Source organism: Triturus cristatus, chromosome 5_2 (genome assembly GCF_964204655.1).
Source record: "Triturus cristatus chromosome 5_2, aTriCri1.1, whole genome shotgun sequence".
In the NCBI taxonomy this organism is placed as follows: Eukaryota; Metazoa; Chordata; class Amphibia; order Caudata; family Salamandridae; genus Triturus; species Triturus cristatus.
The window spans coordinates 929,693,809-929,720,597 of NC_140588.1; the positions used below are offsets into that span (position 1 = coordinate 929,693,809).

Here is a 26,789-nt window from a genome sequence, read left to right on the forward strand (position 1 = left end):
GGCATCTCTGAAATGCTCTCTGTGTGCATTTTTCATTAAATCCCACACTGGCATCAGTGTGGGTTTAATGTGCTGAGACGTTTGATACCAAACTTCTCAGTTTTCAGTGTAGCCATTATGGTGCTGTGGAGTTCGTAATGACAAGCTCCCAGCACCATATACTCTTAATGGCAGCACTGCACTTACAATGACTTAGAATGGACTTAGACACTGTAGGGGTACAGGGCTCATGCACCAGTACCCTCACCACTGGCATGGGGCACCCAGCTAGAGGGGTGACTGATGTATTCCAGGGCAGTGGGTTGTAGGCATGGCACACAGGGATGTGTGCCTTGTCGACTCTTTACTTTGTTCTGCACCAAAACACGCAGCCTGCAAAGGCAGTGTGTGTGTAAAGGTACAGGGCCTCTAAGGGTGGCACAATAAGTGCTGCAGCCCTTAGGGCTCTACCCTGGCCACAGTGCAGTGCCCTGGGTACCTGTGATACCATTTACCAGGGGCTGACCAGTGGCCAGAGATGCCAGTTGGGTTAGTTTTGGGGAAAGAACACAGGCCCTGGTAACCTGATTGGCAGGGACCCAGGGCACACCAAGAAAAAGTGCATCCGTAGTCTGGCAAAAAGTGGGGGGGTTACTGTAGGAGAGTAGGGTCTGCTTTCTAGGTTCACCCCCACTTTTTGCTTTCGCTCCACTGGTTTTCGACTTAGATGTGGCTGTGGGCCTGCTAATCAGACCCACAGCCCAGCTGTTCTCTCTCTAAACTAAATACTATGTACTTTAGATGCATAACCCAATTGGATAGGATCACCTTATTGGCCCCTGTACAGTGTACCTTAGGTACCCAGGGCATAGGTGTACCCTAGGCCTACCAGGGGATGCAGCATGTATTATGCCACCCCTGGCCTGGCCTTCCATTATGACACAACTGGCTGATCACTCAGCTGGGGCAAGGTTGTGTAATCACCCCTTGCTTAGGAGTAGTAGTCCAATACCTACCTTATATATATATATATATAGACACATGTGTACCTATCAGCCACTCCTATGGCAGGCCTTAACAATCCTGGAGGCAGAGTGCTTGGTAACATGTGAGATGGTGCTCTAGCATGAGCTGAGCCTGTCTGCAGGTTTCGGAACCATGTCCTTATAGCTGTTCTATGATATAGCCTACCATATACTCTTAAAGTACCTTATCTTAAACGGTTATGGTAACTATGGTTTGGCTTTATCAAAACATGTTGTGTAAGGTGTCTAATACTTTGGAATAATACCCCCATACCATTTCTGGCAATGAGGATATTATTCCTCCCTTCTAGAGGGAGAAGACATGTTGAAACCTACTTACCCGGTTAAAGTTAACCAGAGCCCCAGCATCACAAAATGGATGCTGCTGCCACAGACACAAGTCTGACCTCCTGCTGCTGGGAGTCCTTCCAGCGAGGGAGGCTTGGACAATAGGTTTCCTGCCTCGGGAGGTGCGAGCACCACCCTAGACAGCCCTGCCGTTGCACAGGTGTTGCCTCAGTGTCCTGAGGAGGTCCAAGCTGTGCTGTCTCAAGCTGTGCTGTCTCAAGCTGTGACCGAGGGTAAGGATGCGGCAAGGTTCGCCATTCGGTGTGGTTTGGACACCGTGGACTCACTGGGTAGAGCCGTTGCTACGACTGTGGCGCTTTGTCACCACACCTGGTTGCGATCTACCGGGTTTTCGCCAGATGTCCAAAGCTCACTCATGGGCATGCCCTTTGATGGCACCCACCTGTTTGGTGATAAGGCCGACAGTGCGCTGGAGCGTTTTAAGGAATCTATCACTAACTATCACTAACTAATGTCTCTTACAGATATACCGTTACTCAAGTAGTAACTTGTGCATTTGAAAGGTCAAGGGGGCAACACTGTGCCTTTAATTAACTATTATAATAATATTTTGTGGTAGAAATGAAAAATGTCATTTTCCTACTAGAAGGGAAAATTAACGCACTTTTCTGTACCCTTAAGGATATACCCCGCATCCTATGGTTGGGAGATTTTAATGAACACAGTTGCTGCTTTTTAAATAAAGCAGTTTGTGGTTAAACTAACAAGGCAAGTGAGAGAATTCCCCACTTTATGCATAACCCGCATGGAGACGCATTGAATAGATTTATCATTATTAAAGACTTAGGAATAGGGAACCCTACTGAGATAAGCACAGGCTTGCTTCAAAACACTTTTGGTAACTCAAGCCAGGGATCGACTATTGACTATCTGATAGTCGCGGAACTCCTTTCTGATGTTCAAATAATATTTCATAATTATAACGACCATGCCGCTATTTCCTCCCAAATGGCATGGGAGGGTATTACTATCAATCAGATGAGACATGTAAAACCTATCATAAAAAGGAATAACTGGATAGTTCTCAAATGGGCATTAACCAACAAGGAAAAAATTATCCCCATGGTGATCGCAAACAGAAATAAGGAAATCGTGATCTGTTTAGAATTGGATAATAATCCTTCTAAGGTAATTAGCGCCTTTGTTCTTGTTCTTTGATCTTAAAAGAGGTATCACCAATCCTGTAGCCCCTAGATGGTTCGACCAGGATTGCACCAGGGCCTGTTCAAATCTACACATGGCACTCAGGGCTGTCCCTAGGGTTCACAGAACAAGTCAAGCTCTTCCATCATCCGTACAAGGCTGCTATCAATCAGGAAATTTTAAAGTGGGTTCCGCTTGCCTAGGCTTGTTGGGTCCTGACTCGACTTCGACGCCGCCGACAGCAAGAGCCTTCGTGGGACAGCTCACCTCCTGGTCCTGGTCATCCTCGACGCCTCCTGGTACCCGTGGCTGATGCGACAAGCTTCACCTCTTCACCTGCATCTTCACGACATCGCCTGGTTCCTTCCTGGTTCCTTCCTGGTTCCTTCCCGGCTCCTGGCTGGTGACCTAGACTCTGTCCCTTCTGCTTGCAGGTATCCTTCCTTCTTGATTCCATCCTTGGGATCCACTGGACACTCTTCACTGACTGCCTGTCAGCAACTTTCCTTCAGGCATCCATAGAAGTCAACGACGAAACCCGACGCAAGTTCACACCTATGCACCCTCACCCCGTGAGTTAGGTAACTTGAGTACTTCGGTGCTCACAAGGGTATTGACTATCCAAGGGTCTAGTTTCCGAGTCTCGACTTCCTAGCTAATCCAGAAGTGTCCTAAAACTATTAATTTCTAACAACTTCCATTTCTATCGACTTTTACGCATGAGTGTTTCCACTCTGCACCTGAATCCCGTGGGCCTCCCACTTCCTAACCTTTGGTAGTATAGTGTAGCCCCAGCGATTGCCTAGGCCTATCCTGTGTTCGTGACAGTGGTTCTTATACCACTTACTTAGTATATGGTTTGCGTGGCCCCTAGGGCCTAACTGTATTACTTACCTGTGTGACTTAATGTATGCTTAAATAAGACTGTGTTGTACTTACCTCGAATCTCATAAAGAGTGCTGAGTATTTGACTAGAATAAATACATTCTATTTTTATATATATCTGTTGTGGTGTCCTTTCATTTGGTATTCAAGGGATTACATATGGTATCACAGCTGGCTTCACATGCCATTCAGAGTTTAGCCTAAGACTGCTCTTGTCCATGCTACCACTAGGATAGCTGGTCTATAAGGTTGACTTTACAACCAATCACCATAAGGGTCGTTTGGACTGATACAAGGTGTACACTAGAATTAGTGACATCATATATCAGGTCAACTTCTCACAACGCCAACGACGGACGCGGAGCTGCAGACTACGCCTAGCGACGCGCAAGGGGTATTGCTACAAAAATCTTTCCGGATCCAGTCTGACGCCTGGGGATATTCTAAGGTGAGGAATCTAACTAACTAATGTTTCTTACAGATACATCGTTACCGAAGGTAAGTAACTTGTTCTACTCACCTAAGAGTGTCTCAAGGCGCTGGGGTGGGGTGGAGGGTAAGCAGCTCCGTTCAATCGAAGAGCCAGGTTTTGAGTGTCTTCCTGAAGATGTCCTCAGAGGGGGCGCGTCTGATGTCGATCGGGAGCTCGTTCCAGGTCTTGGTTGTGATGTAGGAGAAGGCCCTTGTGCCCTGATCTGGCTCTGCGGATGCACACGGTTTTGGCGAGGGCGGCGGAACCGAGGTTTCTCTTGAGTGCGTGGAAGGAGATTCTCTCGTTCAGGGATTGAGGTCCGGTATTGGAGGGATTTCTAGGTGAGTGAGTAGCTTGAAGGTTACTCTCTTCTCAACGGGGAACCAGTGGAGGTCTCGGTGATGTTTGTGGCGCGGGATGCCGAGGATGAGTCTAGCTGCTGTGTTCTTTATGGTCTGGGGTTTGTGGAGCAGAGATTTTATGATTCCGGTGTAGAGGGCGTTTCTGTAGTCCAGTCTGCTGGTTTTGAGTGCATGGGTTAGTCGTTTTTGACTCGGGGGGAATCCATCTGAAGTTCTTGTGTAGGATGCGGAGGAAGTTGAAGCAGGTGGAGGCGACGGCGTTGACCTGACCTCTGTCTTCTCCAAGTTGAGCTTCAGGCAGCTGCTGCTCATCCAGGATGCGACGTCCTTCATTACTTCCTGAAAGCTTAGTCTGGTGGTGACTGGGTCTTTGGTGAGGGAAAGGATGAGCTGGGTGTCGTTGGAGTAGGAGACTATGTTGAGTCCGTGCTGTCTGACGATGTCGGCGAGGAGGGCCATGTACATGTTAAAGAGTGTGGGGGTGAATGACGATCCCTGGGGCACTTCGCAGTTGATCTCTGTGGGTTCGTAGAGAAAAGGTGGTAGTCTGACTTTTTGAGTCCTGCCGGTGAGGAAGGAGCAAAGCCATTTATGGGCGGTTCCTCGTATGCCGGTGATGTGGAGTCTGGCGGCGAGTGTGCGGTGGGAGACTGTGTCGAAGGCTGCATGGAGGTAGAGTAGGATCAAGGCCGCGGTGTGTCCTTGGTCAAGAAGGGTGCAGATGTCATCTGTGGCAAAGAGTAGGGCTGTCTTGGTGCTGTGGGTGCTGCAGAATCCCGATAGGATGGGGTCGAGGATGGAGTTCGCTTCAATGAATTTCGTTAGTTTGGCATTAATGGTCTGATCGTTGACGTTGGTTGCGAAGGGGAGGAGGGAGACTGGTTGGTAGTTCTTGAGGTCCGAAGGGTCTGCCGAGGGCTTTTTGAGCAGGGGTTTGACTTCTGCCCGTTTCCAGTCGTCAAGGGAGGTGCTGGTTTTGAAGGGGGTGTTGATGGTGCGCCTTAGTTCCGGTGCTATGGTGGCGGCTGCTCTGTGGAAGATGTGCTGAGGGCATGGGTCCGTGGGTGCTCCTGAGTGGATGCCTTTCATTATTATGAAATCTGTTTATTGGCATTTTATGAATACAAATAAAGTTCATGGTACAACTGAGCAATCTGATGGCTAATGATTGTAGTAGGTCCAATGGTACATCTCTAGTCATGAGTATAGTAACGAACAGGATCAGGTGCTACGTCCGCTTTCTAGGAAAGATGAACATTATAGGCCTCTCAGCCAGCTCCATCATCTCAACATCCCCCTGAGCTTTCACGTCGGTGGGGGCTCCCCCTGAAGGAGCCACTCATAATTCGCCCGCACTTCCCTATTGTATTCTTCTAAACAGCTCATTAACCAACAAGAAAAAGGGTGGGGGGCAGAACAACTAGTGCCCCACCAAAACAATAGCAGCAATTTCGGCCTTCACTGTAACATCCCCATGTTCCGTCCCCCAACCCGACCCACCCCCACCCACCCCCTTGTGCAGACAGCTCTATTGATAGCATCTCTGTTCCCCGGTACCTCGCCTAGACAGCTAAAGCCTTGGCGGCGCTTTTCATGTCTGATTCCCAGTCTGACCGCCGCCCCCCTCCCCTTCAGCAAGAGTGTCCTCAGCTTGCACCCCGCTGGGTCTCAGGGTGTCCCCATCTAGGTGTGTCAGGATCTGCAAGAGTGTGTTCCACTGGTTCGCTATTGGTGTTCGCCTGAGGCCTAGTGTTTCCTCCCTCAAGATGGCCGAGCCCTCCGCCCCTGCCCACACCAGCATTGAACTCAGCCACGCTCGCGCTCGGTGGGGGGTGAGGGGGTTCCGCTGCCTTCCAGCGTTTGGTAAGCAATTGCTTCGCCACCACCAGTCCCAGGTCGAAAAAACGAGAGGCGACCTTCGTGGATGGAGTTCTACGAAACAGGTGCAATAGGCAGACCGGCCACTCCAGCGGTGCCAGCCGACCCGCGCATGCACTTAATGCTCCATGCACCACCCGCCAGTACAATCCCAGCGCGGGACAGCTCCACAGCATGTGAACCAGTCCAGCGTCCAGCACCCCGCAGCGCGGACAGCCTGCGTCTGCTCGATTGAAATACCGATTTATAGAGTCGGGTGTGAGATATGCTCTATGTAGAATAAAGTATTGGACTTGGCGGAATCGCATGTTTCTGGGTATCCGCGTTGGACCCTGCAGCGCTCTGCTCCATTCCTTGTCGGTTATGGGGCGGGCCAGGTCCGCCTCCCATTTACGGCGTAGCGGGGATAAGTCGGTCGCCGTATATGTGCGCAGGGAAGCTGCGAATCAGCGTATCATATGTCTCCCCCACCCCATGACATGCAGATATTGTATCGTGAGGTGCTGCTCTGGCTCCTCCGTGAGATCTCCCCACCAACTCGCCAGCGTCGATATCAGTGAGCGGTGACGGAGAAATTGGCCAGTTGGTAACCCTGTCTCCTCCGCCAACAAGGCGAATGGGATAAGAGCACCATCTCGGTAGAGGTCCCCCAATGTGTGAATATCCGCTGCATGCCAATCCGCGAGCTCAGTCGAGCGTAGCACCCTCTGCCCACTAGGGAAGCCCTCTATCGGCATGGCAGGGGCATAAGGGGCACATTGCCGGGTTAGATAAAGAGTACGGCGGTAGCATTTATAGGCCACTCTGACGAGGAGGGACCCCAGCTTAACCACCTTTGCGGTCCGGTGGAACAACCCAGTGATGTCAGCCAAGGGGATAGGAGGCTCCGCGGTCGCCGTGTCGTCTCGTTCTCTGTCTGCCAGCCACCTGGCCACCCATTGCAGTTGCGCTGCTAGATAATAGTGCGCAAAGCACGGCATCGCAAGGCCCCCCTGACCTGTGGGGAGGTATAGCTTGGATAGTGCGACCCTATGGCGCGCACCACCCCACACAAAATCTCGGAGCGAGCGCTCCAGTGCTGTAAAGAAGGATGCCGGTATATAAATTGGCAGGTTAGCAAAATAGTTTAGGAGTCTGGGCAGCATCACCATTTTGATTAAAGCGATGCGCCCCGTGACCGCGAAAGGAAGGGTACCCCAGAACCGCATCTGGGCTCTGATCGCCGTTACCGCCCTACCCAAATTGCCCTCTACTAGGTCAGCTGGTTGCCGATATATTTGGATGCCCAAGTAACGGAAGGTGTCTGGTTGCCACTTGATTGTCACGCCCCCCAAGCAGTACTGCGGATCCGGAGTATCATCTCGGAACGCATAAAGGCACGACTTAGCCGCGTTCACACGCAGTCCGGATAGCTCGGCGAAGTCAGTCAGGACTCGCTCCAGGTCACCTGGGATGTGTGCCACATCTTTGATGAATACCAGGAGGTCATCCGCATATAAGGAAACCTGATAGGTCGCGTCACCCATGGGAATGCCGCCTGTCAATACACTCCGTAGGGTAGCAGCCAAAGGCTCTATTGCGAGCGCAAAAAGGAGGGGCGAGAGAGGACACCCCTGTCTGGTACCGCGACCGATCGGGATGGCGTCGGAAATGTATGGGCTGGTTCTCACCCGCACCACAGGGTTCTTATAGAGGAGCGCCGCCATTTGGAGGAACCCAAGGCCCAGTCCATAGTGTGACAGTGCCGCCACCAAATACCCCCACTCAAGGCAGTCGAAGGCCTTTTCAAGGTCCAAGACCAGACAGCCTGCCCTCGGCTAAAGCTGCGCTCCATCTGTGGCCACACGGAAGAATCGTCGCAGGTTAAGAGAGGTGCTGCGCTTTGGCACAAACCCGTTTTGGTCCTTGTACACCAATGCTGGTACTGTTGGGGCCAGCCGCTCCGCCAAGACTTTGGCCAGAATTTTGTAGTCAGCGTTGAGGAGGGCGATGGGGCGGTAGGACCCTAAATTGGTAGGATCACGCACTGTTTTGAGTAGGGAGATCAGGTAGGCCTCCCTCATAGAGGCAGGCAGGGTGGCCTCCTCAAGAGCTGCAAGATATAGCGCATGTAACCTAGGCACTAGGGACTCCCGATAGGCTTTATAGTACTCCGCCGGGAGTCCATCCGGTCCAGGCGCCTTTCCAGAGGCCACCGCCTCCCCTATCTCCTCCACAGTGAGGGGGGCCTCTAGCAATTCCTGATGATCACCGGGGACCGTAGGCAGACGGGCGGCCTCTAGAAACTGATCCAGATCCTGCGCCTGCCTGCGCCCTGTCGATGTGTATAGGGCCGTATAATGCGCTGTCAGTATTTGGTGGATCTCTCGCTGTGTATGCACCAGTGTCCCGTCTGGCCCACGAATAGACTCTATTGGTGCATGTACCGTCTCCTGTCTAAGCAACCAGGCCAATAACCGCCCGCCCTATCGGATGTGGCGTGGACCGGAGCCGAATGGACTGCGTAGTTGTGGCACCGTAGCCGCTCCAACAGCTCAGCATGTCTCATCCGTAGCCGCGCCAGCCGGGTCGAGTCCCGACCTCCTCCTTCCCCGTGGCGTTCACACGACAGAAGGCGTGACTCCAAGGCGGCAAGCGGCAACGTGAGTTGCTTACGAATATTCCCCGTCGCCCCTAGGCAATGTTCCCGCAAGGTGGATTTGTGTGCATCCCATTCCGTCAGCACACTTCCTGCCGTTCCCTCGTTTAGGTCGAAAAACTGCTCAACCGCCGTGCCTAGTGAGGCACGAAACTCCACGTCCGCGAGAGCGGCTGGCTGCAGTCGCCACGTTGGAACGGGAGGTCTTCCTGGGTCCCAGCACAGGCTCAGCCTAAGTGGGTTATGATCCGAGTGGGTCCGGCCTAGGTATTCTGCCCGTGCTATCAGAGGGATCAAGGAGGGAGAGACCACCACCCTGTCCAGGCGGACGTGAAGGTCGTGTACCGCCGAGTAATACGAATAGATACGGTCGCTGGGATGCAAGTTACGCCACCTATCACGTAAGGACCAGCGCGACAACCAGTCAGCGAGACTCCTTGCGTTCGAGATTGCCTGTGTGCTACGGAGGGGCGGGTAGGACCTGTCGAGGTAGGTGTCGAGCACTGCGTTAAAGTCCCCACCCAATAGCCAGGGAAGACCCACATACGGTTTGAGTACCACAGAGAGTTGATCCAGGAACGACGGCTGGTCAACGTTCGGGGCATAGAGGGAGCCCAGAAGCATATGTTGTCCATTAAGTTTCCCACGGACCAGGGTGTACCGCCCAGCGGGGTTAGCCACCACGTCTGTGCATGTAAAAGGCGTACCCGCCCGTACCCAGACCAATGTGCCACGGGCGTGTGCAGAGTATGTGGTCCCGAAGACCTGCCCCCTCCATCGAGCACGTAGTTTATTTAGTTCTGGTTTTGTCATATGGGTCTCCTGGAGGAGGGCTATGGCCACCTTATGCCGTTGTAGGTTTCAAAACAGCGTAACGACGCGCTGGCGTGTGCATACCTCTTATGTTCCATGTGACTATCGCAGTATCAGCCATCGATGATGAGTAAGGACTGTGTAAGGCTCAGGGCCAGGAGCGGGTCGGCCGAGGGGAGGGACTACATGTCAGCCTGCTGCAGTAACATAACGAACAAGAAAACTACAGTGCGCTGCTGAGTGCACCTATCAAAAACTCTGGAACTGTGAGGGCAAACCCCAAAACGGGCATTCGTCCAAACTTACAACTCAGACTATTGTGAAATACTAAGCCAGGTGTATGCTAGTGGGTGCTAAGGGTGATGTTATTGGTCCCGACTTATTAGAGCCCGATGTTACCCCCGCCTTTGCCGTAAGTGCCTTCTGAGCTGCTAGCAGCGTCAAACACTCACCGACAGTGCGATTGTGCCCACTGCCGCCGCCCGCTGCCTATTGGCCATATCACATACGTGCCTCTCCTCCTATTCCCCGGGGTTGAAATCCCCCCCGCCGCCCCCAACCCCTGGCCCAGCAACGGTGCCCCAACCAGCCTGTATGCACTAACGTGAGGAGCTGCACCACATCAAAGGAGGAGGCAGCAGAGTCCACAAACCCCCCCCCCAAAAAAGGAGTCCGGCCATACTCACTGCACCCCCACCACCTGTACACATCATTGCCCAAACGTGCCAATGTTCACACAATAATGTCAGCTGTTTGAGGCGTCACCACTGGCAGCATTTGGTCATCTGAAAGCATGGCAGAAGGAGAGGAAGATCTGTTAGTCTCAGTATCACTATGTTCGCGGGCTGCCCCGTCCCCTTGACTGCTCACAGATCCCAGGGTTGCCACCGCCTCAAGGGCTTCCTGGCGTTCCAGACGCATCTTCTCCGGGCTAGGTGCCACTGGGGGGCTCGGCCCCACCCCTCCACGGCTTTCCCTCCTTCGTCTCGGCCGTCTCTCTCGTCGCCCACCAATGCCCGAGTCCGAGGGCTTTGGGCCACTATGTTGTCCCGTTTCCTCTAGCCAGTCCCAGACATCAGACGGGGCGTCGAAAAAGTGTGTCCCTTTCGTGGCCACCCGGAGGCGTGAGGGGAACAGCAGCGAATATGGAATCTGTAGTTCGCGTAGCCGGCGCTTCACCTCTAGATAATTACTTCTCCGCTTCTGGACCGTCGCTGTGTAATCCGGAAACCGCATCACCGGGCCACCCCCCTACCGTCAGGGCACTCAGTTCCCTTGTTTCACGGAGTATCACGTCCCTGTCATGGTAGTTGAGGAGTCTGAACAGAAAGGGACGCGGTCGAGCCCCAGGGACAGGCCTCCGCGCCGGGACTCTGTACGCCCGTTCCACTACAAACTGTGGGGAGAGCACCCCTGGAGGGAGTGTGTCCCGTAGCCACCCTTCAACAAACTGCTCCGGATGTCGACCCTCCTCGCCTTCCAGTAGTCCCACCACGCGTATGTTCTGGCGCCGAGAGCGGCCCTCCGCATCCTCAGCACGGTCTTCCAGAGTATTAACTCGATCGATCAAGTCCTGTAAAGTTGCAGTGTGGCTGCGCACTACCGGCTGAACATCCTGTAGTGTCTCTCACTGGTGAGCAACGATGTCCGCCAATTTACGATGGTCAGCGTGAAGTAAAGTAAAATCCACTGCGACTTTGTCAATACGGGATTCTAATGAGGTTCTAGTTTGTTCCAGGGTGTTGCCCAGTCGGTCCACTGCCGCCAGCATGGCATCCATTTTGGCCTCCAGAGTCGACACTGGCAGTTCCGTATCTCCGTCAGGGCGTCCCGATGCCGAGCCAGGGCCCTCCACCCTCAGCCGGCGCACACTCTGCTTGTTCCGCAGTCGCCCCATGGCCAATTGTTGAGCTGACTGCATTCGCAAGTTCCAACGGTGTGCTTCAAGTAGGTGTGACCTTGGGCACCACTGTATTCAGACAGCGAGGAGCTAACTTCCCACCTCCACAGTCCGTTTCGGGGAAGGGAGGGGGCCCCAGGGTCCTCCCAATCACCATCGTCTCCCCTGTAGAGTCGGATTCTGCCGGCTGGCTCCCCCGAATGACCAAGAGTGTCTCGCCCAGCTTACATTGGGTGCATCCGGCGACAGTCGCCCACCGACTGTCTCTCCCCGGCCCCAGCTAGCGCGCCACTCACCAGCAGAGCCCGATGATGCTCCACCTCAGCCGCCAGCACCTAGCACTGAGAGGCCACCAACTGGTGCGTCTCCATCCGCTTGGTAGCGCCTGTAGCATAGTCCGGACAGCGCTCAAGACACATCCACGTCGTGTTCCACCGATCTTCCGCCCGTGTCCGGGATCGCTCCTCCACACTGGGCTGACTTTGACCTGTCCCCACCAACCTACGCTGGCAGGCTCGCGGGTGTCTCGTCGTCTCCTGCGGGCATCAGGCGGGAAGAGAACGGGATCCGTCCACAGCTAGGTGACCCCCGGGGGCCAGGCTCCGTGCAGCCTCTCCACTGTACAATGTTCGCGGCTTCCTACTTCCTCGCTATCATCCAGCCCAGGGATGGTGCCCGGGTGCCAAGTTCCGATTAGCTATATCTCTAGAATCTGGGTCACAGCAGCGCGCACCACAGCGTCAGGGCAGTCTGACTCCTCACAGCCACGCTCAAGTATCTCCAGCTGAGCTGCCTCTTCAGTGCCGCACACAGAGCCTCGCTCCGTACCCCAGGCCTCACCTTTGCAGCCCCAATGGTCTTCCTCGCTCCAGATGACGGGCTCACCCGGTCACCCCAGCAGGTGATTGACGAGGCCTCGCCCAGGAAATCCCAGTCAGGTCGGGAGACTTCGCCTGTCCACACGCTGGCCGTCTCAGATTTTCCTGCCGATGCCACCTCCACCATCACGATGCACGTCGCCTCCCAGCGGGGACAACCGCCACAGCAAGTCTCACAGCTTCAGCGCTCCCTTCGTGTAATGTCGCATCACAGACGATCGCCAGCTCTTCCGAACCCTGATGTCTCTTGGGGGTTCCGCCAGTAGCCTCTCAGATCGCCCGGGAGTTGTTCGCCTCCCGTCTCGCGGCGCACAGCCAGCGCGTCCTGGTCCCCTCGTGTCAGGCCACGGTCTGCAGTGCTCCCCGCGGCCGGCCTCCACCTGTAGCGCGTTCCGCGCTTCTTGCCGGGACAGACGCCAGAGCCGAAAACTCCGGTGACGGGCTGACTCTGCTGCTAGATTTTCCCCTCAGGGCTGCCGGAGTCCCTCAGTCGACAGCAGGCGGCAGCAGCAGCCCCGGTTCACACCACAAGCAAAAGAATTTCAGGATAACGGCTCTAGGCTGCGGGAGCCTTACGTGTTTGCAGCCATCTTGTTCGCGCGCCCCTCTGAGTGGATGCCTTTCATGGTTGATTCGGTTAGGCTAGGAACAACAGACTGAAAAGTGTGAGAAAGTGCCCTCTTTCTTGCATGGTACGCCCCCACTTTTTGCAGATTTGCTGATGTACTTTGACTGAGTGTGCCCTGGGCTCCTGCCAATCAGGTACCCAGGGCCTGTGTTCCTTCCCTAAAACTGCATTGTAGCCTAAACCCAATTGGCATCTCTGGCCATATGTCAGCCCCCAGTAAATGGTACCTTAGGTACCCAGGGCATTGTGACCAGAGAAGACCCCTAAGGGCTGAAGCACCTATTGTGCCACCCTTAGAGGCCCTGTACCCTTTGCAGACTGAGTGTCTGGGTGCAGATCAAAACAAAGACGACATGGCACACATCCCTGTGTGCCATGCCCACAAACCACTGCCCTGACATACATCAGTCACCCCTCTAGCTGGGTGCCCTATGCCAGTGGTGAGAGCACAGGTGCATGAGCCCTGTACCCCTACAGTGCCCAGGTACATTCCTGGGCCCTGTAAGTGCAGTGCTGCCATTAAGAGTATATAGTGCTGGGAGGTTGTCATTACGAACTCCACAGCACCATAATGGCTTCACTGAAGACTGGGAAGTTTGGTATAAAACTTCTCAGCACATTAAACCCACACTGTTGCCATGTGGTATTTAACAGAGGGCATCTTAGAGATTTCCCCTGAACAACGACCAACTACCAGTGACCTGACTGAGTGGCTGCGCAGGCTGCCACCACCAGACATGTTTCTGGACCCCTGGGTAGAGAGCCTGCTGCTCTCGGGGACCTGAAACAATACACATCCTGGAACGAGGTGCCAAGCCTCCTCCCCCAGGATGGGCAGGGTTCACGAACGAGAAGCTTCAAAGGCATACTGCCTTTGTTAGCCTCTCCAGACCACTTGCTGTACTCAGCAACTGGTCCCCACTGGTTGTACCCCCCACTTTGGGCGGGAATCCCGGCAGGAAAAACAAAGTGAGGAAGAGAGGTGTGCCCACCTCTGCCAACTCCACCCCTAAGGTGGGGGAGGCGAGGTGAAGCACAACCTCGAGTCCTTGCCATCTTGAGGATGGGGGGACCCAGCCAACCAGGAACAGGCTCCTGCCCCCCTCACACTGGAGAGTGGCAGAATAGGGGGTGTACCCACCCCAGGGAACGGACTCATTGGTCCCTGCCCTTTACCTACCTGTAACGCCCCTAAATTTGGTATTTAGGGGCACCCTGAACCTTCCTTCCTCAGATCCAGCAACCAGAAGAAAAGGAGAACGAGAAGCCATGCAGAGCTAACAAGAGGACGACGCCCACTGACTTGGACCCAGCCCTACAGGCCTGTCTCCCATCGAACCTGCTCCTGCAAAACCCCGTCGTGCCCAGCGGCCAGCAACCTCAAAAACCCTGGAGGACCTGCATGCATTCACTTTCCAAGCTGTTTCTCCCGTGAACACCGGACACGTTTGAACTGCAGCTTCTGGTGCCAACCAGAAACCACGAATCCAGCACACTCTGCACCCGCCGAGATTCTCACGCGAATGAAGAATCTTGGGTCGCTCACTTTTCTAATATCTTTCACCCTCTCGGAAAGGGATAGATTCTACCACAGAAAGATATAATAATAATAATAACCTTGAAGTTGTAAAGCGCACAGCTACCTCTGAAGTGGTTTCCAGGCACTGGGGGCCCTCGAGAAGATTAAGCGAGCTATTGCCCAGAGTCACATGGTGCTGGGCTGACCTGGCGCTGGGGATCGAACCGTGAACCCCATGGTCCTTCGTCAGGCACCCTGGCTGCTGTGCCTAACCTGCTACCAACAAAATCCACCCTCTGTTTTAATCATATAGAGGTTAGGAAAGCTCTCTTGCGATGCTTTGCCAATAAAACTGCAGGACCAGATGGTACCCCAATACATTTCTTTTTAGATTTGGATCTTTGGGGACCGGTACTAACAAACATTTTTAATGTATTTGCCACTGTGGACCCGCCAGATTCCTGGTTGAAATCCATTTTAATCCCTATATATAAAAAAAGGTGAAAAATCTCGTGGGACTAGTCCTGTTGAACAGATTGGAGGAGTGGGCTGATAATAACGTTTTTATTCAAGCTCAACACTGTTTTTGGAAGGGGAGTGGTACCCAGGATCAGTTCCTCGATTTAAGTCTTCTCATTGTCAAGTATACCCAAGCTGAGCAAGGTAAACTGTACTTGGTATTTATGGACTTATCCGCAGCATTTGACTGCACTGATCACCAGTATCTTTTGAGGATAATGAAGGAGATGGGCATTGAAGAGGCCATCATTACCTTTATTAGGCAGCTATACTCTTCAGCTTCGGGCTGGGTCTGCTGTGGGAGGCGGGGAGAGTTCACTAGGTGTTTCCTAATAAACAGGGGGGTTTGACAGGGTTATGTCCTGGCCCCATTTTTATTTTATATTTACACCAATGGGGTGGAAGCTCCCCGCTGGAAGTTACCGCATATGTGCCAAAAATGAATCAGGTGTGCCTCCCTGTCCTTCTCTATGCAGACAGTGCTGTCCTTATTGCCTATACTGATTTAGTACTTCAGAAATTGATAAAGATATATGTCAACTATATGCGCAATTTGGATCTCCGAACCAATCAGGCGAAGTACTTTGTTTTAATAACTGGTCGTAAGGATAAGAAGGCCCCACCTTTTTATATCGAAGGTAGGAAGGTAGCGCAGATATTTTCTCATATTTAGAAGTGACCTATGATAGTTCATTAAATTGGTCCCATATAACAACAATCAGGGGCTTAATGTTAGAAGAAAGCATCAATGCCGTTCTCTGTTTCATTAAAAAGCTGGGTGCGAAGCCTCTAGACATGGTTAAAAAAAGTATACATGGCTAAATCCATCTCAGTCGCAACCTATGGGGTGGGTATCTTGGGTTATTCTAACACATCAGCTCTCCAGACTATTGAATATACATTCTGGAAAAAACTAGTAGGGCTCCCTATAAGTTGTTCAAACTTTATTGTTCACTCGGATCTGGATTTCCCTTTTGTATTAGACCTGGTGAGGCTCGCTCCAATCCTTTTATGGCACTCGGGAATCCAATAAATGTACCCAGAAGTTCATTGCAGACTGTCTTGCATTAGAACAATTGCATAGTATTCCTTGGATCATGTATGGCGAGAAGAGCCTAATTTCGTTAGACTTAGTACATATTTTTGAAATGCCAAGTAATTGCTCCATCATCTCCAGGAGATTATAACATGATTCCTAAACCAGATTGCAAGAGAAAGGCTTAAAATCAATAGGCTAAAACACTCAGTAAATTTTTGAGTGACCGATTATTGATGGATGGCTGGCCCCATATTTGTCTGTAACAAACCAATGCCATAGATTTATTTTACTCGGGTTTTGCACAAATTTGATCCCTTGTATGTGGGAATACGTATCTGGAATTTTCTCACTGTATGACCTGCAGCCCTGCCCCTGTGATGGCGTATCCACCCAATCTAATTTGCACATTGTCGTCTTATGCAAATTTTATGCGGACCATCGTAATATATTTATACTCCCTATTATGTGCAAATATAATTTGAGGCAATGTCGTCCAGTGTTGCTCTTTTTAAAATTATTACCTGACCCCCATATTTGTTAAAGTGTTGCTTACTTTTTATGCCTTTCCTGGAAGACTGGGAGATTATCCACTAATTAAGAATGAAACGCAAATTTTATCTTGTACATATTAGATGGTTTTTAAATATGACTTTTTAATTTATATGACTTATTTATTCTATGTGCTTTTATGCTCTTATTCTCTAAGTATCACATAAATTTATTCGACTGACTGGCATCACACACTTCACATTCCCAATGTACAACATAATGCACATTTGAGCACCACTGCATTTAACACTACACTCCGAGACCAAGAAGTGCATTTCACACCTCTCTCATATGCTTTCAAATGCACATCCCACACATTCAGTTCCTGGCAGGGCTGTTCTACTCTGTTAAAACACCCCCACTCTAATACTACAAGGTTAAACTAAATAAATATTCAGGGAAAAGTGCACATGCAGGAAAAATTATGTCGTACATTCAAGAAAACACAGTGAATTAAAATAATGGTATTCAAAGTTCACCACGTGGTCCCAATATATTGGAGTGCCTCTTGCACTACGCTTCTTCTGGTAGGGAGTCACATGGGGTGTTAGCCCAGAATCTAGCCTCATAGGGGAAGCTGCTTTTGAAGGGAATATGGTGAGTACACTGAAAAGCAGCTGCTCTTTTGTCTGTGTGGACATGTTGCGTCTGGGACAGAAGGAGGAAAGCACTGATCAAACCGTTTTTTTTCCATGGGCGTGTAGCTCATAGGTAGCCACACCTCTAGGGTGGGCTACTAAGCTCCACTCGCCAAGAGAGATCCCAACATCTTTGAAGTGGGTAGATTAGAGCACTCTGGGAAAGCTAGATGGCACACTTCACATGCAGTTGTCATAAAGCAGAAGACCTAGTAGGCCATTGGCTAGTGACTGCGACCTCCCCCAAGGAAACGTTCTGGGCTTAAGAGACACCCCTGACCCCCAGAACTCAGATCTTCCCTGGGTTGGAGAATAGAACCGAAGGAGGACTGACCTGCTGACCTTGGACCTAGCAAAGAAGCAGCTACCTAAAGTTAGACTGCACCTGCTTCTTTGGGCTAGTGAAGATAGGGCTGTGCCTAATGATGTCCTGCTTATGGAGAATTCGTCCCTTGAGCCCAACGAGAAGCAGAGACTCCAAGAATCAGTTGGCTGACTTTCTGTTCGCAGCACAGGACCCCAAAGGTTGAGGAATCCTGCTTGAGTGAGTTGGTAGTTAAGATCACTGGATCATCGGTCCTCACCCCTGTGCAGTCTGGATGACCAAGAACCGATGCTCAAAAATTGCACACAAGTCTACTGGACCGGGGAGAGTTGTTGGAGTGCAGTTCGGTCGCCCAGAAGGAGAGTTATCGCCAAAAGAAGGAAACCACAGATTTTGTTTAGTCTGGCAACCAGTAGTCTAGTGGTGACTGGACTTTTGCTGAACCTGAGGAGACTTTGAGCGATGTTGACCCCTGTGGTCCAAGTCACCCCATCAAGACCGTGGGCCCAGGAGTAGATCCATCAAGACCTCATAGAATCTTCAGCATCCTGTATCTCTTGCTTAATGACCACTACATAGAAGTTAATGGCAATTGACCACTAACTCCGGAACTGAACTGGAGACTGCATTTCTTGCAAAGGTAACTTTCTTTGGACCTTGTTGGTCCTTTTGACTGGGTCCCTGCCGGAGTTGGTCTCCCAAAGTACTTCTAGGTAATCTCATTCGTCCTTGAGGCAACATTTTTGCTGACAAAGTTTCTAAGTGTTAAGTTTGTTGATTTTGCCAGTGCCTGTTAGCGGTTGAGTGAAAAGTCTTGATTTGTTGTTTATTTAATATCCTCCAGTGGATCTTTTTCATTTTGGTGTCTAAAATTACATAAAAATACAGTCCATTTTCATAAATTGGTTGAGTGTATCATGGATTTCTTAAATCATTTTAGTGCTGTTTAAATGTGTAACACTTCATTTTTGTAAGCCGTACTGCTCAAAGCCACAGCTACAGAGGGTTGAGCTAAGGGTTTAACAGCCTATACCTGCTTGCGCCAAAGGGGTTGGTAAGTGTATTTTCACCGGTGAGGTCCCGCATCCACATAATATAATGAAGGAACCGATGGGAAGGGTTTGTCTCTACCAGAATTATCAGTACCAAAGATACTTCCTCTTCTAGTGGAGTCAAGTCGATCTGGTGAGTCACATTACTTGGTGTTCCCTGCAGGCATCAACGTGGTAAACATTTTTCGAGCTCCAATGTCGGGATTGGGAAATGGGTTCATAGAGAAGTCTACTGTTATGTCTTTTAGAGGGTATGTTAAAAAAATGTAAATAACTTGTTCTTTGGAGGATATGTAGTCACCCACGGATTTGTTATTACTCCCTAATCTCCTTTACAAGTATGATTAGACTTTGGTATATTGTTTTTCTTACACTGCTCTGGTCTTTCGGACATCATTAATGCCCGTCTCACCTTATATGGATCTCTCGTCACTTCCTGTTGATGCTTGTGCATTTGCATCTGAAATAGAGAACTGCCACTTTGCACCAGTGACCCGACATGGAATCCCAAAATGTTTTGCTGCTGTTTGGCACCTGGGAATCTTTCAGATAAGGAATCTCTGCAAGGGCTATGCGTTTATCAGAATGAGAACTAAACAAGGCAACATTTTGTTCTGATGCTTAATCTTTCGGCTATGTCCCTTTTTAGGTCGAGGACTACCGGTCTGCCGAAGGCAGAACCGGAAGTCGGAAGATTTAATGTTTTCTAGAGTGGCTATTTAGCCCGCCTCTCTTTTTGCTTCTCCTCCATTGGCTGGCTTCCTAAACGGAGGCCAGCCATTGGAGGAGAGAGCCGTCCCTCCAAATAGGCTCCGTCTTTTTCAGATTCGGGGGCGTGTTTCTTGCTGTTCTTTCCACTTTTTAGCCACGCCCTTTTAGAACAGCAGGAACACGCCCCCGAATCCGAAAAAGTTTCGGAGCTTCCATCCGCCATTTTTTCCCTATCGTCTGGCCGTGAGGATCCATCCGTCCGGCGCCGCGTTCATGCCCCATGCAAGCAAGTGTGGGATGATGCTCACTGCCGGGAGATGGCGAAGGCTGCTTCTGTGCAAGTCCCAGGATCTAGTGCCCGGGGCCGTTGGAGACCTGACTCCAGCCCAGGTCACAGCAGGTACGACAGTCCTCCTTCAGACCAAAGACGCAGATTCCCGTTGCTCCCCTGCAGTGCTGTCAGCCTTCTATGGAGGACAGACATTTACAAGACTCTGGCAAAAGGCTTGCACGCACTTATTTTCAATTTCAAGTCGGTGGATATATGAATTTGTTCCATAAACTTATTTTCAATAAGTGTTTTGCTGCGTCAGTAGATAAATCTTACGCTCCGATTTGCACCAAAAGTGGAGTGATTTGACATGAGGAAACTTTACAAGTAATCCGTCCGATACCGGGGTGCTCGGGCTGATTCGAGCCAGAGAGACAGCTGAGAGTGTGGCGTCCGCTGTTGAAATGTGCGGGACATACGGGTGGGTTCTCTCTTGGAGACGACAGGAGAGTGAGTGTTTAGTTGTGTGAGAGGAACTCCTGCTGTTGGTAGACCTCGGGCAAGGTATCGCAATTGTTTATCTTCAAACTAGCCTTAATCTAACCAAGTAAACATGTTAGCCAGCAACAGAGAGGCGGCGACATTTGTATTGTGACTTTAATTTTACCAAGAGAGGTACATATTGCTTTAAGAGAGCAGCTGGTGCGGGGGTGGGTTACATGTTGCATAACAGTGGCTGACGGATCAGGTGTCAACGCGCTGCTGCCCAGGTTCAACATAACAAAGGTTACAAGGCGATGGGGGCAGGGTCACTCTGATCGCGCGCTACAGAAGATTGACAGCCAGCCCCGTACTTGGGAGATCGACGGGGCAGCCATGCGGGGAAGTAATGCCATCGTTGAAAGTCCTGCTTTTAGGCAGGGGGGACGCCGTCCACCGGCGTGGTACCCCGACTCGAGCCCTGGGGAAAAGGGAAACCAAACGTGCTTGCTACACGGATCAGTCATCTCAGAACACATAGGACGAAGGATGCCAATGCTTAGAAGGAATTAAGAGCATGTTTTCAGGATATAAATTATGGAAACAAATGAAGGTCCCAGGGTGATGGCGTGAGCAGTGAAGCGGCATCGGGGCACTGACAGCTTAGTGGCATGTTTTCTTTTTTTTTTTTTTTCTATTTCGTAGTGAGACCACATCAGGTTGTTAACCACTCGCCCTCAGTCCCACTTTCAGTGGAGGGCTTTTAATAGCATTCTGTACCGTACCCTTGTCTTTTGACCTACCTTCTGGATTCTCTTTGCTTGTCTCCCTGAATGTCAGAACAACAGCACCACTTGGGTCATCATACGCAACACCAAACTCTTCCCACACAGGTGACACTACGGTGTCAGAAACACAAAGTATCCAAGAATCATGCCTGCTGCCTTAAACTGCTCCAGCGTGAATGTGCAAATTTACCTTGCACAAACACTGCACACGAAAACAAGCAAAAGTTATACTCCCACCGGAGCCAAGTTCAGCAGCGTGTGTGCTCCTCATCACGGGATCAGAACTCTGCAACATCTCACTAACTCACTTTCACTGTCTCTTTCACTACCTCTCTCTATCTCACTACATCACTACATCACAACACCACTCTGCTTACATCTCACTACCTCACAACATCCCTCTCCCTCACTACATCACTGTTTCATTACCTCACTCTTTCTCACTACATAGCTCTCTCTACCTCACTACTCCACTCTATCTCACTACCTCACAACTTCTCTCTCTCAAAACATCACTACCTCACTCTCTAGCTCACAACCTCACAACTTCACTCTCTCTCACTCACTACCTCAATCACTCTCTATCTCACTACCTCACTCTTTCTATCTCACTAACTCACTTTCACTCTCTCTTTCACTCCCTCTCTATCTCGCTACATCACAACATCACTCTATGCTTATATATCACTACCTCACAACATCCCTCTCCCTCACTACCTCACTCTTTCACTACCTCACTACCTCACTCTATCTCACTCTCTATCTCACTACCTCACTCTCTATCTACCTCACTCTCTCTCACTACCTCACTCTCTATTTCAATACCTCACTCTCTCTCTCTATCTCACTAACTCACTCTCTCTCTGCTAATGCAATAGGTATCATATATGCAAAAAAAAGCTACTGCCAATAGAAATGACAATGCCATTTATTTAGGGATACAAAAATAATAAAAAAATAATGAGCAATACCAATAGCTCTACCTATAATATTGCCGAGACCATTGCATTGTAAATGCTTGTTTCATAGTCTGCCTTCTCTCCTGTGTTTTTTAAAAGCGTCCTTTCTGTTGGCTATGTTTTGTATGTGTGCATAAGATAGGAAAGTACAAAACAATAGCTTTGCAGCTTGAAAATATTGTTAGTGACAGATGACTACAAATATTTATTAGAATGTTAGTGATTAATTGAAAGTCATTGTTAATATGTTTAATTTTTTTTTAGTCGACGTGGTGCTGGGTTGATGGAAGATGACGAGGAGCCAATAGTTGAAGATGTTATGATGTCATCAGAGGGGCGAATTGAAGACCTTAATGAAGGAATGGACTTTGACACAATGGACATAGACTTGGTAAGAAAGAGCAATATTATGGAAGTAATAGTTTGTGCTTGTTAACATTTTTTGCTAGTTTGGCTAAAATGTACCTTTCTTGACTTTCTATATATGTTCATACTTTTTTGTAATTAATTTTGAATGTCAGGCTCATTTATTGTATGGTTTAAATCTTTTTATTGAAGCACAGCAAAACCATAGCTTCAAAATAAAAATAAAATGGACTGCACTAGCACTGCCATCGTAATAAGCTCTTTGCTTATGCAATATGTAAAGTGAAAGTGGAACTCTGGGACGGAGGGAAATTGTTAGACAGCAAAAAAACACTGAGTCACATGCACACAAATAAAATGACTGGAGCGGGGAGGCGCTAGAGGGCGCACGGCAAGATTGCTGCACCGTAGTGCAGCTCTGCCAGCTGTCCACACGATCCTGCATTTATCATGGATCATACATTTTCCTGCTCTGTCATCCACACCTGCAAACGGGTTGCAATCCCTTCCTAACTGCAGGAAGTCCTTTCTGTGGGGCCCGCCCACTGTTTGGAGCCTACAGGCAGCACGAACCGCGGACATTGGTGTGCCAGGGGCGAATCAACATGGCAGCTGCATGATTAACAGCCGTGAGCAAAGAATCGCCTGACGCAGCTCTGGCGATCCCAGGGAGGTCAAACGACGCAGCGACTCTCCTACCTGCAGGCTCTGCTGCCACCAACTGGTGCTTAGCTATAAAAAAATCCCCTGGTGTGGCACTGGTCCGAAAAGCCGGTGCCCCCTAAGGGCCAAGACCTGAACTCGGAGGTAAGACGCCCCACTGTGCCTACTTGCTGCCTGAGCAGCTCGTGCTGCTGTACTTGAGGATTCGCTGCCTTTGCCCTGCGATCCGTGAAGAACCTGGGGGTGAGTGGACACCTGCGCTGCATCATGGCCTAGCAGCGCACCTGTGCTGCGGCGGCCGCGGAGAGGCCCGGACCCGCTGTGTCTGCATTGCTGAGATCACCGCTCTCGAGGAACTTTGGCGCTCACTGTACTAGGTGAGACTGTTTGTTGCTGGGGGTCCCCTGAGTGATGAGGGCTGGCGACCATTCTCTCTGTTGTCTCTGGGCCTGGAGAGCGAGATCAGTCGGTCGCACGGTCTCGCAGCCCCCTTCCTCAGTCAGTTGCACGCTCCCCCAGACTGGCGGATGCCGGATCTATGCAGTGAACTCTAGCGCTTGGATCCGAGCTTATATGGCTTTGCTGGCATTGAGTCGTTCCACTGTGCCTTGTTACATATTGCCCATCTAGTGATCTATGTGAGGGTGATCGCAATCAACAGTGTGCAACGCCTTTCAGCAGCCGAGGCCACAGAACGTATTCCTAACCACCCTGCTAGCGAACGGCTGCACCGCATGTCGGGCTAAACAAGGGGCCACCGTACCGCCAACCACAGCAATCCTCACTAACTTTGTAAGTTGGGGGACCTCCCGGCTGCAGGCGATCAGAAGGCAATAACACGCACATTTATCCACTATGCTCTGCACTGGCTGCCCTGCCCCCCCTCCTTTTCCACCGGGTTCACTGCCTGTTGCATGAGCAGTGCCATGGATCTATAGACAGTTCATATCGAGAACGCTGTGTTGGGCCTGTCTGCCTGTGCTGCCTTGCTCCGGTATGCCATGGGCAAAACTGATAAGTCCCAGCCGCACCTCACCTTCGACATAAGGAAACCGGGCAAATCACTGCATGGTGCCACATCAGACAAAGAGCTGGACACATCAGCTGAGACACCAACCGCAGTGGAAAAGGCACTAAAAGCCATACAAGTTAGTCTACAATCTATTGATAGGAAGATAGTCTCGCAGCACTCGCATGGACCACATGTCAGCCAAACTAGACAAGTAGGTCCAAGAGAATTGGCGAGGTGGAGCAGCACATTTCTAACGCTGAAGACGGGCTGCAGCAGGGCACCACTAAAACAATGGACATGGAAAAGATTTTAGCAGTCATACAGGCCACAAATTTAGACCTCGAAGCCCGGTTCTGGTGAAATAATCTACGCATCATGGGACTGCCAGAGTCCACTAATGTTGGCAGACTGGAGACATATGTGGAAACCATGCTCCGTGACATTTGCGGTGCTGAAAATCTCTGAGGTGCTCATCGTGGAACGGGCTCTTCGGTCATTATCGGCCCACCTCCGGGAACCCCACCCAGACCGATCATAGCGCGCCTTCTGAATTATAGAGACCCTGATGCAGTACTCCACATAACTCGCCAAAAGGTCTCCATTCAATACCAGGGTTATACAGTAGCATTTTACCCGGATTTCACGGCAAGTGTCCAGACGGCTCGAGAGGAATTACTACCAGTGAAAAAGATTCTGCTCGCCGAGAATGTCCAATACGCAATGTTCTATCCGGCTCGACTTGCATCGGCACCGATAACAAAGCCAGGATCTTCGCCAACCCCAAACAGGCTATGGATTTTGCCATATCCCTTAAGCGCAGGAAACAGGCCTCACCTGATGCGTCGGGCGACGAGGGTTAACGGCTTGCCGCTTAAACTTTGCGCTCCTGAATGGTGTCTGTCATGTGGCCTCCTAACAGCCGACTGCAGCACTCACAATACTGGTTTCTCTGTGGAAGTACGCTCAATCTGTGTTACTGTTTTTCTTGCTGTGCACCTTCAGACCTCTGGTCCGGTTGCTTCCTGCTGTCCACCTATATCCTTTTTAGGTCTCGCTTAGCCAGCGCGCAATCGCTGCTCTGCGAGGCTTTATGTAAGGGCTTCAAACTTGGACCACATGCTTGTGCGCGTTTGTTTTTTTGGTCACAGGCTATTGGCCTTTGCGCGAGTCTTTCTAAGAAAGACAGCACGCAATTGGGCAATGGCGGGTGCATGTCCCACCTTTGCATCCGCCCAGGCCTAGGGCTTGCAAGAGCGAGCATCAGCGCCATTTGTTTCCAATTATCGCGCCCGCGTCTTGCGTTCGCGTTAATTGGAAACAGATTGTGCTCGCGCTGGCCCTGGCTTTTTTCCCCTTTCAGAGTGCTTGTTGTGAAGGCTAGAAATATATGCAGCAGGCAAACGAATAAAAGGCTCTCTGTAGAAGTTTCTTCTGTGAGTTAAATGCAGAAGCTTTTGCAATATAGGTTAACAATGCCCTTTTTTCCCTGTTTCTCCTGCCTCTCGTTGCCCTTTGTTTAGGTGGCACCTGTCACTGTTGCATTTCTTCTTATCTGGGCTGCCCGCTCTGCATTCTTGGGGCCTATGGTGAGCTGTGTGCTTGCTTCTTGCGCCCCCTTATCTGTCAGCCTCACTGTCTCCCTGCTGGGGTGTGGCTTCCAGCTCGCTGAGCCACTCACCCCCCAGGGTGAGACCCTGGCCAGTCTGTGTGTCTCGCGCTTCTCCCAGGACGGCCCATTGAAAGAGCAGACTCGAAACGACCGCAATATCAAAGCTATCGTGGTCCAGTGCGGCGGTTACCATGACAACCACGATGAAAGCAAGACACGTCTGAGACTACACAGAATCATCAGAGGGTGACGCCCTTTCCTGTTCTGTGCCACAACCACAAAGTGTGGGGCGGCTTGTGGGCACAGATCTCCCCCCACCAATCGATGAGTCATATTTTCTATGCCTTCTCGATGCGTGAATAGTCCCATATCGTTCACTACCCACAGAGCGGACTCTGTCCTTCGATCACAGCACGATCCCGCCAACTAGTGTGTGCTTCCCCTAATAATTCTGTCTCATCAAAGGCCTTATCCAACACAGATTCGGATTCAGTCTCCAAGAACTTCACTCTCCTTTCAAACCAGAACTCTTTCCAAGTGTAGGAGACAGTTCTCGTGTTTGGGAGAGTCAATTTCTTTCAAACTCCTTGCAGATTCTTCCTGGAGAAGGCATGGCTATAAGGCAAGCACACAGGCGCTTATTCCAGGGAGTGTTGGAGAAAAGGCTGTGGAGAGGCCCTTAGAAATGAAGAAATGTGACTGAGAAGTCCAAGATTGTCGCTCCCCAGTCGGCCTTTGAGGATGCCCAACTGTGCTGTGTGTGAGGCCAGCCTAAGCATGCTTTCAAGTCAAGAAGGGAAGATTTTCATGTACATCTTGCAGTCAATATTTATTAAGGAGACAGTCCAAAATACTGGCGCTTCCTAAAACAAGAATTTGCAATGAAATAGGTCTCGCATTTACGCGAGTTTGAGCTATTGGCATTGTAAATGGCAATGCCTTTTATTGATGTTTTGGTTTCAAAAACATAAATAAAAGGCATTGTCATTTACAATGCCAGTAGCTTAAACTCTCGTAAATGCGAGACCTATTGCATTGCAAATGCTAGTTACATTTGTGGCCTTTCTCTTCCAGGGGATCCTCATCAATAGTCATAAGCACTGAATATTCCCGCCCATGTGCGGGGACCCCGGAAATAATAAAAAATTATATATGAAAAACACATATATACAGCTCTGTATATGTATAAACATATATTATTTTTTCCAAACCAATGAAGCCCCCATAGTGGGCTAGACAATGTAGATATAATATCCAAATAAACACTATAGGTATACAAATACACCTAAATCTTTTCTTTTCTTTCTTTTTTCTTTTTA

At 50.4% G+C, this 26,789-nt stretch overlaps 1 protein-coding gene across 2 annotated transcripts in view; it reads left to right on the forward strand.

Annotated features, from left to right (window-relative positions):
* Positions 1-26,789, forward strand: part of STAG2 (STAG2 cohesin complex component) — a 1,427,207-nt gene that overhangs the window by 1,284,097 nt on the left and 116,321 nt on the right. For both annotated transcript variants that reach the window (XM_085608133.1, XM_085608134.1), the window contains exon 34: positions 22,085-22,211. In XM_085608133.1, the coding sequence (XP_085464259.1) occupies positions 22,085-22,211 (127 nt within the window). The remainder of the gene's footprint in view (positions 1-22,084; positions 22,212-26,789) is intronic.